The sequence below is a fragment of the Emys orbicularis genome, chromosome 10 (assembly GCF_028017835.1).
Source record: "Emys orbicularis isolate rEmyOrb1 chromosome 10, rEmyOrb1.hap1, whole genome shotgun sequence".
In the NCBI taxonomy this organism is placed as follows: Eukaryota; Metazoa; Chordata; order Testudines; family Emydidae; genus Emys; species Emys orbicularis.
Window position 1 is genome coordinate 11,480,506 of NC_088692.1, and position 19,831 is coordinate 11,500,336.

The 19,831-nt window shown below is 44.3% G+C and overlaps 1 protein-coding gene across 1 annotated transcript in view; it reads right to left on the reverse strand.

Moving 5' to 3' along the window:
• Positions 1 to 17,071, reverse strand: part of EIF3B (eukaryotic translation initiation factor 3 subunit B) — a 32,492-nt gene extending 15,421 nt beyond the window's left edge. The window contains exons 1-9 of the mRNA XM_065411561.1: positions 16,585 to 17,071; positions 6,188 to 6,380; positions 4,602 to 4,721; positions 4,434 to 4,491; positions 3,879 to 4,007; positions 2,574 to 2,731; positions 973 to 1,104; positions 796 to 862; positions 81 to 127 (exon numbers count right to left, since the gene is read on the reverse strand). Of these exons, the coding sequence (XP_065267633.1) occupies positions 81 to 127; positions 796 to 862; positions 973 to 1,104; positions 2,574 to 2,731; positions 3,879 to 4,007; positions 4,434 to 4,491; positions 4,602 to 4,721; positions 6,188 to 6,380; positions 16,585 to 17,071 (1,391 nt within the window). The remainder of the gene's footprint in view (positions 1 to 80; positions 128 to 795; positions 863 to 972; positions 1,105 to 2,573; positions 2,732 to 3,878; positions 4,008 to 4,433; positions 4,492 to 4,601; positions 4,722 to 6,187; positions 6,381 to 16,584) is intronic.
• Between the last annotated feature and the right edge of the window lie 2,760 nt (positions 17,072 to 19,831).

Here is a 19,831-nt window from a genome sequence, read left to right on the forward strand (position 1 = left end):
CCATGATACTAGAATCCTAACACAATATCTCAAGAATAAAACAAAAGAAAGCAGAACTCTTCACAAGAGAATAAACTTACTTTATCCCATTGATTTTCAAACTTTTCTTGTCCAGCAAACCCATGGACTGCAAAAAGAGAAAAATCATGAATTTGCAAGTTAGGAATACTTACATAGGTAGGTTATTTAAATTAACACCCTTAAGGAGGTAGGGAAATGTCCCCATTTCATCACTACCTGGATATATAGTATAAAACACTTGTCACTCATCCCCATAATCCTAATTCTTGCATTACCCACCTAGTCACCATAACTCTACAAATTAAAAATATGCATTAGGATGATGAGGCATACTGGTAAATAGAGCAGGTTGCAAGCAACAGTGTTTCCATTAATGGATTTAGGGGGGTTTTCTGGTAGTGATCTGCTGACAAAAGTTGGGAAGTATTAAACAACTATGATACTGTAAGGCTATATTTTCTACACTCCATTAAAAAAAATTAAGTTGCTCTCCTCATCTACTTCCTTCCAACCTTTACTACCTCAGTGGAAAATTAAGGAAGGGGAACAAAACAAACAAAACAAACAACCCCTGAACAGTGGGGATGTTGGGAGCCCAAGGAAAGAGCAAGACAAGAGAGAGGGTGGGTTTCTCATCCTTTAATAGGTATTTACTGGAGAGTCAGATATTTCCTTTAAGCAAATTTTAGCAGTAACTCACTTCAAAATAAAAAAAAGCACCACTTTAGGTACAGCTGACATTATAAATCAGGTTTTATGTAAAAATGCACTTACAGGTGTTTCATAGATGCTGAGGGTGTCTGATGTCATTCGGGCAAAAAATTTACCATCATGACTCCACCTGAACAAATAAGAGGAAGACGAAGCATCAGATCTATCATGTTACCCCTCTAGTAAGAAGAGGCTAGTCATTTAGTGTGATCTGTCCTCTACTACTGTTACCCAACCTACTTAAAAATAGGCCAATGGGCTGAGCTTTCACAGTGGAACCCTCGCTTCTTCTGTCCAGTTAGGGTATCCCAGATGATTATGGCCTGAGGGTCATCTTGTGTGTCCATTAAAGGGCTGAAGGTCACTAAATACCTACAAAAAGGGGAGAGGGAAAATGACTAGCTTCACTTTTCATATGGTGTAACGATCATTTCAGCACAAATATGCTTTCTTCTAATTGTGACAAGAATCCGCTAAGCAAAGTTCAAGAGGCATGCACTGAAAGAGGACACAGCCAGAATTGGGGAACGGGTAGAGTACAAACACTTTTCTCCAATCCACCCCTACACAAACTAGTGAGGGAGTTGAGGGATGGCTTGAGTACACCTCTACCCCGATATAACGCTGTCCTCAGGAGCCAAAAAAATCTTACCGCGTTATAAGTGAAACCGTGTTATATCGAACTTGCTTTGATCCGCCCGAGTGCGCAGCCCCCCACCCCCCCGAGCACTGCTTTACCACGTTATATCCAAATTTGTGTTATATCGGGGTAGAGGTGTATTAGATAGCCACCCATACACCCCTTTTTAATAGAGGGGAAGCTCTCTAGGAGTAGAGTAGTGGAGAGCCTTATTCACCCACCTCATGAACCAGCAGTTACTATGGGGATGTGGAGCAGTACCACAGTGTTCCTACATGTTCTGTCCCTTCTCTTTCAAAAGCTAGAGGGGATGAAGCTTTGTCAGCATTTAGATAGACTGTCTGATGAGATCAGTGTTCCCAGGCAGGGTCCAGCACTCTTTCCAGTACCTTTGTGTGTCAGGGGTGGTGTTAGGCATCCAAGCTATGGTATTGCCTCTGGATTCCTCTGGCCAAAAAAACCACCCAATTCAAGCAAGAAACCCACCACGCCTGGGTGTTGTAAAGGGGAAAACATCATCATCAATGTATGACAACTAATGAGGTACACAGTATAAAACATGATGGCTTGGAGACAAGAATTTACCAGATGGAAGCTTTCAGGGCAGGAACAGGTTTTCCTATTAAGAGCCCAAGCACATCTTAACTACAATAAAAATCTAAAACCAAAATACTCCCAACAAGTCAATCTTTTCATTCAGAAACACAAGACAGAAGCTTAAGCTTCACAAGAGAAAAATAGGTGAAACCTTCACAAAACCATTTGCCTGACAATCTCCACAGATGCCATCATAAAACAAAAAGCATAAAGAATTATTCATCTGAAAATTACAACCCTTGAAGATGCTGAAAGACCAGAACTCAACTCACAGGCATCACTGACTGAGTTCAAAGAGAGAGAGTGTGTGTACCAGACAAACTGAAGTAAATGGGAAGATTTTATTATTAAATACTGTAGATCATTACTCAGTATTTAAAGAACACAATCCATTTTCCAACTTAAGAAGTAGAAAGTCATGTCAAACAGAATTATGGATACACACAAACATTCTAAAAATATTTAATGAAAAAAAGGCAGCAATTCCAAAGAGCAGAGAAATGAAGATTGAAAACCCATGATACCTAAAAGTAGATAAGGCAGAATAAACATGCTTGGTGTTCTGTTCCCTAAGGCGTTCTCTCAAACTGCTTTTATACCATACCTTTCACAAGGTGAGAAGTCGATAAGCTGTACCCCTTGGTGACTGAACCTCTGAATCTGTTTGAACTTCTCTCCTCCCCATAGAGCAATGCCTCTCTGATGGAATGTAGCCAGGTAAGTACCTTTTGGGGACCAGCGTACATAGGTTTCCGTCCACCGCTGCAGATAAAGTGTACAGTATACATCAGAGCTGAATTACATTCAGAAGACTCTCAGTATGTGCAGTTTGTAGCTTCACTCTCCCTCAAGTAATCCAGCAGCCACCATTTACACAAGCTTAAACATGACTGGAGTGCAATTCTTATTTCCTTAGTCTGATTGTTTCCTGGAAAATGCCTTTGAATGAAACTTCAAGTTTCAAACACTCACTAACCAGAAGAATAAAACTAGTGAGCTAGAGGTGGATGGTAGTGGGAAGCCTTCAGTAGTGTCCAGCGCTAGTGAGAAGCTCAGCATGCCACTTGTTCTCTGACTACTGGGAAGGGTGTGTTTTAATCTTCCTAACAAAACGTAGCTCCTGAACCTCACCTAGTGTGAGGGAAAAAGGCATCTTCTATATGAACCTTGGTTAATAAGCATCGGGTGATTTGGAATAATGTTCACCACCCCCAAAATCAATTTCTCTCTACTTCTTGCCTTCCCCTAACCATAACAGAGGAGCTCCTTGTCATCAAAAAAATCTTGTTGAGGTCTCCTTCCCTGGCCTCTAGAGCAGATGACATGTGAGCTGCTGGTGATGGACTGCCTCTAGTACCAAGCCTACCACAAATCTTCAGTGCTCCTTCTCTCAGCAGAGACACAATAAGAGGAGCTAGGGAGTAGCATGCACTCGACAGCAGTAAACTCCCACTCACCACTGATGTGCAAAATCAGAGTTTGACAGATCTCTGCTCATCTAGATCTTTTGATCCGAACATCTTAGTCTGATTTTTATCATCCCTAATTTATAGATAGGGAGGTTAATTGAAATCACAGCAAGGTAGTAGTAGTAGTAGACCAACTCAGTTCACATTCAACTTTATTTCCTTTCTAAAACAGGCAACCCTGCCTCTAAATGAATGACATTATCTCCTTTAGAAGATTAAAAACAAAACAAACAAAAGTACTCTGAACAGCAGGAAATGGAGAAGTTGTTTTCATCAAAGAAAGTCAGTGTTACAACTCTATTCTGCACATCCCAGCACACAACAATTGAACAAGATAGTTATGTCACTACTGCCCCAGTTTCCTGAGTTCACCACTTTTTCAGAGCCTTAATGACCATACTGCATTTGGAATATGCAGCTGTTCTTTCAGGGACACTCACTGGTCTTTCCTCAATTGCGACTGGTTCCTTTGCATCATTCCAATAGATGCAAGTGCGGTCTCCTGACTCAAAGATCACACTGTATTGATCCCTACAGTCTGGGTCCTCCAACCAGTAGCGAAGATTCCCCTAAAAACAGAGTCAGGAGCTAAGGAAGCAAATTCTCAAAAATACCATATTCATAAAAATTCTATTTTATGAGCACATGATAAAAAAAAACAAAGATAATTACAAGCCACAAGTTATTTAACTACAGATTTCAGCAATTTAATTCTCTAGCTATTTTGGCAAAACACATTAGCAATTTGAAATATCAGGACCTCATTTCCCTCTTTGCCCAAGAACTATGGCAAGTTCTTTGGATGGGCTACAGCTCTCCATCATGGGGAAGATAATTCTTAAACAGTAGCAGCGGTCACTATGAAAGCAACATAGCTTTGTTCTGTATTTTTTGTACGAATGCCACAACAATAAGGAGTTTTAGAACGTGGAATATTTTAATTCAAAGCTTCATGTAACATATCCCTTTCATCTTTCAAACAAACAAAAACATACCAAGTCTTTAAATGGCTGTTTCTCTGGGATGTCCCATTCTTCACTGATTATCATGTATCTAGAAGAGTGATTTGATCAGTTACACATATTACAGATGCCTTTGATCAGAAGTAGGCTACAACATGATCTTTAGGAATAAAGACGAGAGAACATGATGGCTACACTCACTTGTCAAAATCAGTGAAAAGGTTGACTCTGAAAGTGTGCTGCTTGTCCAACTTGTATCCATCTGCATTTTTCACAGCATCCACTGCATGTGCTGGGGACATGTATTCCAGGAAAATATACCTAAGATAAAAGAGATAAATGCGATTACTCAGTAGCAACCTGTCTGTAGTCAGCATTAGCCATATGGTGGGTGAATTAACTGAAAAGCTAGTACTCAATCCAGAAGGCAAGATTGAAGAAGTTGCCTTCTCCTATACCAGAACTGGCAATTAATCTCCACTTTGCTCATATAAGTATTTTTCTTAATCATATATACATGACTTGGATCAAATTTTTCTCTGCCTTCTTGAAACTGCGTGGAACAGATTATGAAGGCATATTCACACACAGCAGAACTGCAATAAGTGCTACCATCAGGTAGATGGGTAAGCAGCTCTTCCCATTAGAATGGCAGGACATGTTTGAGAAGTGAGCAAATTCAGAGAGATACATAAAACTTTTCATTCATATGTTCTGGGCCCTCAAAATACAACTACTACTCTCCACCAATGTTCCCTCTAATTTTTATATCCATGTGCGGAATTAATTTTGTCATGTGCACCAATATGGAGTTGTGTGTGGCGAAGGTGGGGCCGAAGGGTTCAGAGTGTGGGAGGGTGCTCAGGGCTAGGGCAGAAGGTTGGGGTGCGGGCTCCGGCTGGGGCCAAGGATGACAGGTTTGGGGTGCAGGCTGCCCCAGGGCCAGGGGAGAGGCGCCTCTCCCTGGCCGTGGCCCTGCACACCCCCTACCTCTCTCCTCTCCAGTCCAGGCCCCTGTGGCTGCACAGCCCTTGATAGCCTGCTGTGTAGCCACACAGCTTAGAGGGAATTTAGCTCTCCACTTAAAAACAACATTATAATCAAACTCCTCCTTTCCAAGTGGAGTCCAGTCTGTAACTTAGAAGAAGCCAGAATTCATGGAACAGTGGACATAGGACCTAATAATGTCCCACAGAAAATGATTTTCAAGGTACCTGGATTTGTTTTGTAAAGTTTATCCTGACTGAGCTGAAAGCCCTCCAGCCCACAGGAATTATTCCAGCCCTACAACTCTAGAAAGCATATACTGAATATTTTGACAACAAATTACATTCTCTCATCTGCCATATTAGGTCTCCAAACCTCAAAGAGAAATATGCTACTCTCCAGCCACCTTAGCAGTCTCATTGAGCTGAAATCTGGGATAGTGATAATCAGAAGAGAAAAAATAGCAAGTAACTCAGTATTGCAAAACAACAACAAAAATACCACCACCCAAAGTCTGTAATTACCTTCCCCCAAGCCCAAGATGTTTGTTCCCCATTTGTTCAACATGACTACAGCTATTTTCCTATACAGCTATAGTCTAGGAAACAATTAAGCCCTTCAGTGTCCTCAGGATCTTGCGTCTGTATCACTGAGATAGCATGCCAAAGTGCCTCTATGGACATCATCCTATTCTGTTATGTCAATGTCAGAATTTTAGCCCACAAATGTCTATTAGCATTCAAAGGATTACCCTGAACAATGTTTCAATCCCATTTACAGCAGGAGTTCTCATTACTCACCCCTTTGTCTTCCCATCTGCTTCTGGGTAAAATTCATTGGTAATTTTCCCAAACTTGGAAAAGATTTTGTGAATCACATTTTTCAGTTTCTCAAGACGGTCTGGTCCAACTTGGGGAACATTATCCACTACAATTACTGAATCGATTCCATCTGCCTCCTGTGGCTGGTCTTTTAGCACATCACCAAGTAATTCTGCAAAGAGAAAGAGGGAAAAACTCAGCACCAATCTCTGGATTGAATGGGGAAGGGAGGAAAGAGATGAGAATTCAATAGCTAGTTACCTAACACCCTTCTCAAACACCTTTAAAAAGTTCAGGAGTAACTGAAAGCTGTATGGAACACTGAGCTTGACTGAGTTTAGTAAAACGTTACCAAAATCCCCCCCGGCCCCACACCATTTTAACATAGGTGTACTCTACTAGGACATGCTCGCTATAGGGCACAATTTCCTGAAGATCACAGATGCTAGCTTGACATGACAGACCAAGTTCCATTGTTTCTCTGGGAAAGATCTCAACACTTTATATTTAAAGACATTGTCCTACAAGTCCCCCAAATTGCTCATGAATCAGAACACTACAACAGTTACCCACAAACCCACACTGAACTAAATGCTGACATCAAGAAAGAAAGAATTTTGACATCACCTTTCCTCCCACATCAAAAAAGTCTTAGCATGATTCTCCATTGGAAGCCCTGTATGTTGTAGCATCACTGTAATTACAGTTGGGAAGTCATGCTCATTCTAAGCCTTTAATTAGAACTTCGGCGATGATGCATGGGGGGGAGGAGCACGTATGTCCCCTCCCCCCCAGATTTCTGCCAAGGAGGGTTCACACCAGAAGGTGGCCAGCAGCAGCCTTTCAGCACTGTGCTGGCAGGAAGGGATGGGAGCTGCTTCCAGCTGGGGTGAGGCCAGGGATGAGGGGTTTGGCGTGTAGGAGGGGGCTCTGGGTTTGGGGAGGTAGGGGCACTGGCTTACCTCGGGTGGCTCCCAGTCAGCGGCGCACCGGGACTAAGGCAGGCTGCCTGCCCTGGCACCGTCCATGCTGCGCCCCAGAAGCGTCCAGCAGGTCCAGCACCTAGATGGGGGAAGGAGGCGCCACATGCTGCTCTCGCCCACTGGCACCACCACCCCAGCTTCCATTGGCCGAAGTGTGGAGCCGATGCTTGGGGCAGGGCCAGTGTGCGGATCCCCGTGGCCCCCCTGCTCAGGAGCCGTACCTGCTGGTCACTTCCGGGATGCAGCCTGGTGCCAGGACAGGTTGGGACTAGCCTGCCTTAGCACCGCCAACCGGACTTTTAACATCCCGGTCGGTGGTGCTGACCGGAGCCGCCAGGGTCCCTTTTCGACCAGGTGTTCCAGTCAAAAAGCAGATCCCTGGTCACCCTATATGGAAGTGAGGAAAATTTGTTAAACCATTTTAAACACGTGGCAACTGAATGCGTCTTCTCAACCCTCTTGACATTCTGACAGGTCATCCGTATCCTGCAAACCCTCCTAGCCCCTCTCCTACAACACCCTTTAAATTGTCTGAGAAAAAGCTTAGCTGGTAGGATGGTACAGTGAGCCTGTGCTTCAAGTTTCTATTTGGAAGAGGAAGTTAAAAGCAAAATAGTCTTACTCTAATATTATGGTTGAGGTTTTACATATACAGAACTCAGGAAATTCAGAGGTATAGTTCCTACAGAATGGACACTACAAATTTAGTTCTCACTAGGGAGACAGTGGTAGTTCAAGCTATAACTGAACTTCTATTCTAATCCTCCACTTTCACACACATATATTAAGGCATAAACATTATGTATGTGCAACGTATCCAAGGTACAATTGCTCTGGGAACCATAACTTTCACATGCACATAAGTCACAGAGCCTCAACAACAATGTTGCATTCATGTAGTTTTTCCATTTCATATAACGCAAGTCGGATTTCTGGGTATCTAATTCTAGGAGTGTCTAGTATATCTGCTTTACCTAGCAAAGCCCAAGATTTATAAACAGTGCATCCCATTACCTCGTTATACTATAAGACAGAAAAATATCTCCTTCAGTTTTACCAAGGGTTCTAGTTATGCTATCTATCTGACTGAGTGGAACAAAGTCTATTGATGAAAAGGCTAAATAGGGGCAGGAAAAGGAGATCTGGAAACAGCAGAGCAGAAATAATTCTGACAATCCTGGTTCCTTCACATACTCAAATGATTATCTGAATTCACTCAATTTATGCCTGTAATTTCCAAAAAAGATGAATCATTGCAAAAAACAACTAAAAATTATAGCTCTACAGAAAAAAGAGATAGGTGTCATTTCACTTTTGAAATGCAATTTAAAGATGCAGTCTGGAGAGTCAGACTGTGTAGACAGCATTCAGAGAGCAGGAAGATTTAATAAGCACCATGAAAACACAAATACCAGAAAACATTACAAGGTGTTGGTAGTGCTTAGAGCTTTAACCACCAGCTTTTGCCAGTTGTCTAGTAACTGACGTGATCAGAATTTTTGAATTATTTACCCAGAGGCTGAAACTGGGAAAGAAAAAAAAGAGGACAGTGTTGGGAAATATCTGGCATTGATAAATGCTTACTCAATTTCAACCAATCAGAAAACAGAAAATTAGGCCGTGTGTTATTTTTAATTTAGTGAATATACAATTAAGTTGTCTGTTAAGCCTGCTATAGTTTGTTCCAAACTGTTCAGGTTTATGCATAACATTACCAAGATTACACAGGACTGACAGTTACTATACAGTTTTTGGCAAACTGTGTTAGCACCACAGTATTATTATAATGAAGGGTAGATAAATGCAAATTATTTTTTTGCTTCTTTATGATGCAAGAAGTCTAAACTCAGATTCCAAGGCCAAAAGGGACCATTGTGATCATCTAGTCTTACCTCCTGTATAATACAGGACACAGAACTACCCCAAAATAATTCCTAAAGCATATCTTTTTGAAAAACATCCAATCTGTATTCAAAATTCACCAGTGATGGAGAATCCACCATGACCCTTGGTAAATTGTTCCAATGGTAAAGTACCCTCCCTGTCAAAAACGTACACACAGTTTTCAATCTGAATTTGTCTAGCTTCAATTTACTGCCACTGGATATTATATCTTTCTTTCTGTTGGATTGAAGAGCCCATTATTAAATATTTGTTCCACATATAGATACTTATAAACCAGCCAAGTAACCCCTTAACCTTCCCTTTGTTAAATTAGACTCAAAGAGCTCAATCTATTTATCACTAAAAGGCATATTTTCTTATTCATTAGTCATTTTTGTGGCTTTTCTCAGAACCCTTACCAATTTATCAACATCCTTCTTGAATTGTGGGCACCTGAACCAGACAGTATTCCTGCAGCAGTCACACCAGTGCCAAATACAGTGATAAAATAACCTCTCTAGTCCTACTTGACATTCCTGTTTATCCATTCCAGGATCACATTAACTCTTTTTGATCACAGTGCAGTCCTGGGGGAATTCTGCACCACTGTGCGTGCGCAGAATTCATGTCCCTCAGCAGAATTTACTTCCCCACAGAACATGATGGGGAAGCAAAGGAAAGCCACACAGGGTCGGGGGCAGGGCTAGTGATGCCCATGCGCATAGTTTTTTGGGGGGGGGAAATTGCCCCCCAAATAAAGGCAAGGCATGTGTGTGTGTGTGTGTGTGGGGGGGGTGATCATATGGGGTCACGTGCCACTGCTTCCGCCATTTCTGTGAGCGCAGAGCTGCCCACCTGAAGGAGTGTGCGGCTCAGCTCTGCTAACTCTGCAGCTGGATGCCACCTCCTGGGTCCTAGTGCCAGTCATGCTCCCTTTCTGTGTGTTGGGAGCCATCCTGTTATCTGTACAAAAGTGAGGGCCTGCAGTGGGGCAGGGCAAGGAGGGGCGGGGGAAAATGAGGGAAGGAGGATGGGATGTGGAAGAGAAAGGGATGTGGGAAGTGGGAGCCCAGCATGTGGCGTTCTCTTGGCAGTAGCTGCTGGGGATCCCCAGTAAAGCAGGCCCATCAAACCCCCACCCCCCCTGCACCTGGACCACCCCGATGAACCCCACGCATCTGGACTCCCACCCTACTGAGTCCTAAGCAACTACACCTGGATCCCCACTCCCCCAGCACCTGGACCCCCCCCCCGTGAAGCCCCCTCCTCCTATGCCTAGACCCCTGCCCCCTATGAGCCCCAACCACCTGCACCCAGAACTCCCCCAATGAGTGTGTCTGAATCCCCTACTGAACTGCCTTCACCCAGATTTCCCCATACAGAATCCTCTCATCCCACACCTGCATCCCCCCCAACATTAGGGTCCTGCTGGGCGGAGCCTGCCTGCCCGCACCTGGAGTGGAGGGGCAGGCTCATCCCTTGTGCTACGTTAGGGTCAGGTGCAGCAGGGTGGTCTCCCACCTCCATGCAGCCAGTGGCCTGTGCTCCCCCACTGCCATGCTGGAGCCTCCACATTTATGTATTGACAAAATTAGTAGAATTTTAAAATATCATGCACAGAAATTTTATTTCGTTGGCACAGAATTCCCTCAGGAGGGACAGTGTCACATTGGAAGCTCATGTTCAGTTGATGATGCCCCACGGCCCTCAAATCCTTTTCAGTCATTTCTTCCCAGGACAGAGTCCCCCATCCTGTAAGTATGGCCTATATTCTTTGCTCCTAGCTGTATACCATTTACATTTAGCTGTATTAAAACGCACATTATTTGCCTGTGCCCAGTCTATCAAGTGATCCAGATGTCACCAGATTCAGAGCACTGTCTTCACTATTTACCACTCCCCAATTTGTGTGTCTTCTGCACACTTCATCACTGATGATTTTGTGTTTTCTTCCACATCGTTGATAAAAATGTAAATAGCATAAGGCCAAAAACTGATCCCTGTGGGACCCCGCTGGAAAAAAAACACCCACTTGATGATGATTCCCCATTTATAAAATACACTGAGATCTATCAGTCAGTTTTTAATCCATTGAATGTGCGCCATGGTAATTTTATATCATTCTAGTTTTTTTTGTTTGGTTGCTTTTTTTAAAAATCAAAATGTCATGTGGCAACAAGAACATAAGAACAACCATACTGGGTCATACAAGTAGTCCATTCAGCCCAGTATCCCGTCTTCCAACAGTGGCCAATGCCAGGTGCTTTAGAGGGAATAAACAAAACAGGTAATAATAAAGTGATCAATCCCCTCTTGCCCATTCCCAACTTCTGGCAAAGAGAAGCTAGGGACACTTTGGAGCATGGTTTTTCATCCCTGCCCATCCTGGCCAACAGCCATTGATGGACCTATCCTCCATGAACTTATCTAGTTCTTTTTTTGAACAAGTCAACCACCACTAATTTTGGATAAAGAATGCATTTGTTAAAAGATTAGACATGTGTCCCCTTCAATTCAGGTGTTAGAGATCACAAAACAACCCTGAGACCCAGCAGAGGTCCTCCAGTGGAACCTGGGGAGATTAGACAACATTAAAATAGGTAACCTTAAATTTTTTTATTTTTATTTTTTTTTAAACGATCTACTATCCGAGTAACAACTAGGATAAGTGAGGAAAGGTTAGAGAGCAACCCCACCTCCCCTTTTCCATTTTGTTGTCTTTGCACACTTGACAGCAGTATGCATAGTCTATGTCACTGTTTCTGCTGCATAGTCAGTTTCTCCTGTTTGTGTTGGGATTTTAAAAACAGAGGAAAGAAACATTCAAAATACACACAACTGTAAAACCATAAATTGCCAGGAGGAATCACAGCATAGGTGAACTACATTAAAACTATTTCTAAATAATTGTTGAAACCAACTACAGTCAAGTTGATAGTACCTATTTAAAAATGACAGATCATATATTTAACAAATTTCAGGATCTCTCAAATATGCGTACTACCCATATTGCTATACATGTCAGAAACCTAGACCCTGCTACAGGCAGACTTGGAGACGCTAGAGGCATTCTATATGGGCTGTCAGTACCGAATCCTGAGTAAAAAAATACGGTTTGACTTTGTGCAAGATGTCAATCTCACAAAGACCTAGCCTCCCTTCACTCATCATATCCAAAAGTGGCATTGCATGCTTTTCAGCCATGTCACCAAGATGGACAAAAGCATCCCAGGACACTGTGCGCTCTCCAATTTCCACTGACATGATAAGGGGTGCACATACTGACCCTACCTGGCATTGCCTGTGGTGCCACCCCAGAGACACAACAGTCCTTAGTAGACTGTGCATTGTATCATGGGCAATGGCATCACACTCGGCATTGTGTAGCGAATTTCTCAGAGCTTAATCCTATGACTCAATGAATTTCTGGGGCAGCATGTAAGAGAACATATTAGCGTTGTGAACACTGACAAGAAGAGAAACAGTACTTCACAAGTCTCTTGTCAAGTCACTACATGGTAGGCCCTTAGGATCTTTAAATTTTGCTTGATCTTTTCCCAGTAAGTTATTTATGTGGTCTTATCCTGCTGATAGCCCACAGCTGACACAGAAGCATGTTTAGCAGTTAATTCCTCCTCACATAGAGGTCTGGGGCAGTGACCATCTTTTTGTTGTGTTTGTGCAATGCATAGTACAGTGGAATCTTGGTCCATGACTAGGGCTCCTAAACACCACCATCACCAGTCTGAATACTACTTGCTTTTAAGGTAACATTTACATTTAGAAAGGGGTCTACTGTATTGCTGACAATGGCGATCAGCAACAGGTCCCCTATGATGGGCCAGTTGCCAAAACTGATTTAACTGCTATTGAGTGAAATCAAGATCATCCTCCACGGATTCCCAAATCACATTTTCTGCAGTGGTGTTGAAAATAGGTTCACCTAGTTTACATTACCTCTTAGTTCAGGACAAACTGATGCAGATGACTACTGTCAGAAACAAATTAATTTTCTAGTGCATACAGGGCTCTCAGGATGAACATCCAGAGTTTGCAATACCATTCTCCTAGTAGCCAAGACAGCAAAATACATGAAAGACATGGAAGTGTAATCACTCTTGTCTGGGATTTAGGTGTTGGTAGTTTAGTTTGTATATGCAATAGACACTTCAGGCCCCAGAGTGAAAGAAGGAATTTTGAAATCTCTGCAGGGACATGACAGCTAACCAGAGAGGATGAATTTTAATCAAACACCAATGTGTTATTTACAGTATTTTTCCTTGCCTTAGCAAGAATTTATATATATAAATATATAAAGAAAACAGAAATGGAAGCATTTCCCAACAAGAAGTGACCAAAGGCCAAAGAAGAGAAACTCCACTGAGAAGAAATGCAAGACATGTTTATGATCAGACAGAACCACTGATTGTATAAGGAAATCTCAGAGTTAAGATTTCTGAATGTCTTAAAGTCTTTTGCATAATCAAGTTCCTAGACATCTAGATAGACTGAGTAATACATATTTAAACTTGTTTTCGGTAGATTCTCCCTGCTGTACTATATACACAAACACAGCTTTATCTGGATTGAATTAGGGTTGTACTGCAAGAAAGACCTACCAGACCAGGTTCCTTGGCCTGCTCCTCTCATGCGGCTCTTAGCTAGCACTAGCTCATAGGGCACAGAGCTAGTATAGCCGGCATGTATACTCCACCCTACAGTGCAGACAATCATGTCAGGCAGGGAGAGGTGCTGTGCTCCTGGAATCTTCAAATGGCAGATGTTCCCTTGGGGACCATTACCAGATGATCTAAACTAGGGAGGGCATGCAGACATTAGGAAGCCATAACTGACTCCCTGATGTACCCCCCCGGCCCGAGATACCTGACATAGCAGAGGATTTGGTCCACTGCAAAGTAAAAGGAATTAACTTACCAGCACAGTCACAATAAGTGAAGAGTCAGTGGATCAGAGTGGAGAGGGTGGGGACTAAAGATATTACAGAAAAAAGGCTAACGTTTCCAATGGCTTTCCACAAGCACAAGATTATTCTTAGTTCAATGACTGAGATGGACATATTACTTCCTTTTTCCTTCAAAAACAGATCATCAAGAGAAAGGGAGAACAGTTCAAGAAGCAGTGAGCAAAGATGCTAGCGCGCCAACCAGCAAGAATTAGATTAAAATCCTGTAACCAGGTTACTTATATGACATTACCTAAACACCAAAAAGAGTTTAGCCCTTAATAATGAAGTGGGAAGGGAGAGCCTACCTGGTTCTGGAATGGAATGAAGATAAAAATTAACACAGTCATTCCAAACTCAGCACAGGGTATGTATACTCCACAATTTAAAAACTCACAGCAGTTGACTCAGGCTCACAGGGCTTGGGCTAAGGGGCTATTTAACCACCTTGCAGGATCCTAGAACCCAGGCTCCAGCAGGAATGTCTACATCCCAATTAAGCAGCCCCTTAGCCGGCACGACCAGCCAAGGATGTTTAATTGCAGTGTAGACATACCTAAAGGGCATCTCCCAAGATGGGGTTAAAAAAAAAAAAAAATAATCTAACCAAGCAGTTTTCACTGTCTGCTTTAACTACTGCACAAGTTTAGAAAAAAAACAACAACATACAAATAAGTTTTAGTCTAAAGCAATTTTTGTACAGTTTTAGAGTTTAACTGTTCCAATGTAGTAAAGTAACATCTCACTGCCCTGCAATATACACACCATACATGTATAGTTTACTAGTGGAAATAACTGATTTTCTTATTTAATTTATATGCAAGTCAGACACTGCACTTAGTAAATATAGGCTCTCATAATGCTGTCTGTTTCAATATAGTAAATACAGGTACAGCACAACATTGCTTACAAGATTCCACTGTGTGCAAGTTTAGCTGGTTTACCAAGGTCTCACTATAGTAAAGAAATGTTTTTTTGAGTAGTTTCTCCACCCCACCCCCAACACAACAAATTATATGCATCTCTAGATAATTACACAGGATAGCATTCAACTACATTTTCCACATAGCCACACAGCTTGGATTCACTAGTACACCTCTACCCCGATATAACACGACCCAATATAACATGAATTTGGATACAATGCGGTAAAGCTGTGCTCCGGGGGACCGTGCTGTGCACTCCGGCGGATCAAAGCAAGTTCAATGTAACACGGTTTCACCTATAACGTGGTAAGATTTTTTGGCTCCCGGGGACAGCGTTATATCAGGGTAGAGGTGTACTAAATAAATTGCTCTTCAGCTATTGCATTCTGAAGATCACATAAGAGCAACCCTATCCACTCACTGATGCAATTACCCCTCCCCATCCTTCTCAAAACATTTCACTCCGTAGACTTTGAGGAGGGGTCCACCAATCACTGGTGTTTGACAGGCAAGTCTGAAAATTCCAGTGCTAGAAAATCCAAAATAACTAAAGGATGAGATCTGGGAATGATCAAGTGAATTACTTCATTGTCTTGGGGTGGCAAATATGCAGATACTTATAAATGTTAGTGGGTTTAAGAAGAAAGGGCAATTAGGTTTACCAAGTATTTTATGGTACATTGATACGAAAGGTACTTAATAGGTTTGGTTTAATAGGTTTTATATGATAATAAAAACACTTCTCTTAACATACTTCTTGTTTAAGTGTATTCGAAAGCAGTACTAATACATTGTACTAATATAGTACTGCTCACATGCACAGAAGTCATCTGCTAACATTGTGAGCCCTTCATGATAGAGACTCTATCCCCACTGTGCATTTGTATGTATAACGAAGTGAGGACCCTATCCTGAAGGGGATTCTGAATATGCTGCTGGAACAGAAACAACACATACTAACAGCGTGGCTGGCATATGCTGGATGTAAGAGACGCCTGCTCTGGGACCCCGGGTGCGAATGCCAAGTAACACTACACACCGCGCAGCAGATCATGGGGGCTTGTGATAGCATCAGCTCGAGCTGTACTCCCCCCCCCCCCCCGGTGCAATCGGACCAGCTGGCACGGGGGGGAACCTGGGGTCTTGAGGACACGAGCCTCCCCCGCACCTCCAGCGGCTCACCAGCTAGTCAGCAAGGGGACCAGGATCCACGGCCCCTATAGAGCCGCGTCAGTGGTGCCCCAGCTTTGCTCTTCTCAGCACAGGGAGCGCTCGGCGAGCCGGGCCTAGAGATTCCCGTCAGGCCGCCCACGAGCGAGAGCTCAGGCAGGACACGGGCGCTCGCCTCCCTCACGGGACGGGAATCCAGGGACCAACGCAGCACGGCCTAGCTTGCGGACTCTACGCCCCCCGCACCGAGGCCCAGGCAGGCACCCAAGGCCCCGGTCTCTGACGGCTCCGCAGACCCGTGGGCCCTGCAGCTCGCCCCTTCCCGCCTGTCCAGTTCTGCGCTGCTCCGGCTGCCTCTGGAGGCCCACCCCCAGACCCGCGCGCCTGGAGGCCCAGCCTGACCAGGCCGAGGCCCCCGGCGGCCCAGCCACGCAGCCCCGGCCTCCGCACCTTCCTCGCTGATGTCGTCCACGAAGTCCTCGGGGTCGCTGAAGGAGATGTCGTCCTCGGGCTCCTCCGCGGGCTCGGCTTCCTCCCGCTCCTCGGCCTCCTCCCGGTCCTGGGGGGTCTGCTGGCCGGGCGGCTCCTCCTGGCTGACGACGGCCTCCTCAGCAGCGGGCGGCTCCTCCTGCGAAGTGGGCGATGGCGGCGTCTCCTGCGAAGTGGGCGATGGCGGCGCCGACTGCTCCTCCTGGGAGTCGGGCGATGATGGCGGCGGCGAAGACTCTTCCTCCCGCTGGGGGGGCCCGTCCGGCAGCTCGGGCTCGTCCCCGGACCCCTCGGCTCCGGCCGCCGCGGGCGCCTGGCTCTCCTCCGTCTCCTGCATGGGGAGGGGGTCGCTGCTGGGCCGGCCGCGCTCGGTCAGGCTCTCCGGGGAAAAGCAGGGGGGAGGGGAGTCTCCTACTGCTGGGCCATGTGCGCGAGACCCGGCGGGCATGGCGAAGCAGAACACACCAACTCCTAGTGTGTGGGGGGGTGTAATTTTTCCACCCAGTACCTTCCTCTCGCCACACGCTCTATAATCACCCGGCCCTCTTCTCCCTCCCGCTCCCGACAACGCCGATCGCGACTTCAATCCCTATCTCCCATCAAAACCAATTCTCCCTTTTTTCATACACCAGTTTGGTTTAGTCCAACATGGCCGCCCTCGTCAGCGGCCCTAGGTGAGGCCTGACTGAACCATCTTGGAAGGTGGAAAGAGAGAGATACCAAATACCCCTCTCTGTATAGATTAAAAATAAAATGCACCCTGGGTATCAAATACCGCAGCATATTTAAGACGGGGGGTAAAGTGAGAAAACGGTATAATAATAGGATAATATATCCCTGGTACTCCTACAAATGTTGTGTAATGGACTTGTCCAACGCGTGGACGCTACCAACGCCAATCGAAGGGAGGGTAATATGGGGCGGTACAAGGAGGAGACACACAGCAAACATTAGGAAGACTATTTGAACCCCCAGTAAGAAGGGGTCACGTTCAGGATGGTACGGTCCAACAAGGGCCGCCACATCAGCGCTCGCTCTCCTTCACGTGGTCGGAAGAGCACTTCCTAGGGAGGTTCCAAGCGCTGGGAGCAGGGACGTGTGACCGCCATGACACTAGAGGCAAAGTATGAGCTTGAAGTGACCCTGGTGTACCAGGGTTATGATAAGTATCAGGGGGTATCCGTGTTAGTCTGTATCTACAAAAACAACAAGGAGTCTGGTGGCACCTTAAAGACTTATGATGAAACTCTGCTTTCTGTCTGGGGCAGGGACCTTGGGAAAAGGGGTACGGAGTTGTTCATCTCCAGGCAGTCCTCGTCCTAATGCTGCACCTGAAAGGGGCGAGGGTATGGGATACAGAGCAATGAAGCTTTAGGGCACCATCTGCAATCTAGCCACAGCCTAAATAAGGTATGGGATGATGAACCATTCACTTGGGGCCCCGTGTGCAGTGAAGTCCTAAATGGATGGCCCTGAGTACTGACATGGGGGAGTCACCGCCTCATCAGAAACAATAGAAACGGGACACAACTGTTTTCTGTTACTGGTGCCTGGATAAGGAGTGGCTGAAGGTACCATTTGCTGATGCAATGAGAGAGAGTGGCTGCCTTAAAACTATTTATTTAGAAGGACACCATCAGTTTGAAATTTAGTAATTTTGTAAATATTACAAAAGTCATTACAGGTGACTACATCAGTTGCTCTGCCAATTTTTGTGATTTTATAATCAATCAGATTTTCACCCTTTTAAAAATATTTCTGTCTCCCCTACCACCAGCAAGGACACTGTCTGATGAAATGACTATTCAGGAGAAACACTGAACGTAATTCTATGTAAAGTGCAGTCAAAGTCATAACATAAAACTGGAAAACAGGAGAAAAATTATTTTTCTCTAAGCTCTTTCCGTGCTCTTTAAGTGTCATTTGTAACAATATTGGGTTTTAAATTTCAGTGTGTTGCCCCTTTAATTCCCACATTTCCTACAGAGGCGATCGGCAAATGATTTTCTGAGCAAGTCCACTTATTATTTATGGGTGCATTACCTGCCAAGAAGCCATGTAAATTCTGGTAGGAACTCTTCAGGCCTAAGGCCAAAGGAAAAAAATGTGAAGTACCATTTGAAGTTTGCAAAAATAACAGGAGTACTTGTGGCACCTTAGAGACTAACAAATTTATTAGAGCATAAGCTTTCGTGGGCTACAACCCACTTCTTCGGATGCATATGAAGTGGGTTGTAGCCCACGAAAGCTTATGCTCTAATAAATTTGTTAGTCTCTAAGGTGCCACAAGTACTCCTGTTATTTTTGCGGATACAGACTAACACGGCTGCTACTCTGAAACCTGTCATTTGAAGTTTGTGACACAGTATGATGTATTCAGAGTGGCATATAAAAGGCAGGATGTGAACATGGATCTTAGAGTTGATTGTGGATATCTTCTCAATTTTAAAGTGACATTTAGGAAAAGAAACTTGAGGGGGAAAAGTCAGGAAATCCAGACTTGTTATTTTGCAAACTAGTCACAAGATGTCACTCTAACTCCTTTCAAATCTAGCTGACTTGGTGTACAGTAACTCCTCATTTAATGTTGTAGTTTATGTTCCTGAAAAATGCAACTTTAAGCGAAACGATGTTAAGCGAATCTGATTTCCCCATAAGAATTAATGTAAATGAGGGGGTTAGGTTCCAGGGAAATCTTTTTCACCAGTCAAAAGACTATATATGTATATATATATATACACACACACACACAGTATAAATTTTAAACAAACAATTTAATACTGGTACACAGTGATGATTGTGAAGCTTGGTTGAGGTGGAGGAGTCAGAGGGTGGGATATTTCCTTTACTGCTAAATTATGAACTAGCAATTGGCTGAGCCCTCAAGGGTTAACTCTCTCACTACAAGGCAGCAGGAATGGAGGGAGGGGGTATGTGTGTGTGTGTGTGTGTGTGTGTGTGTGTGTGTGTGTGTGAGAGAGAGAGATGCGCATTTCCCCTTTAAGTACACTGCCTTGTTAATTAGATCAGCTTGCTGAGACCAGCTGCTGCAAGCTCCCTCCGTCCTGAGCCCTGGTGTGTCCTCCCTGCTCTATGGAAGATGGGGTAAGCAAGGTGCAGGGGGGAGGGAGACACCCTGACATTAGCCCGCCCTCTTTGTTCCCTCCAAGGCAGAGGGCAGGAGCAGCACATGGCAGTGCGGGGAGGG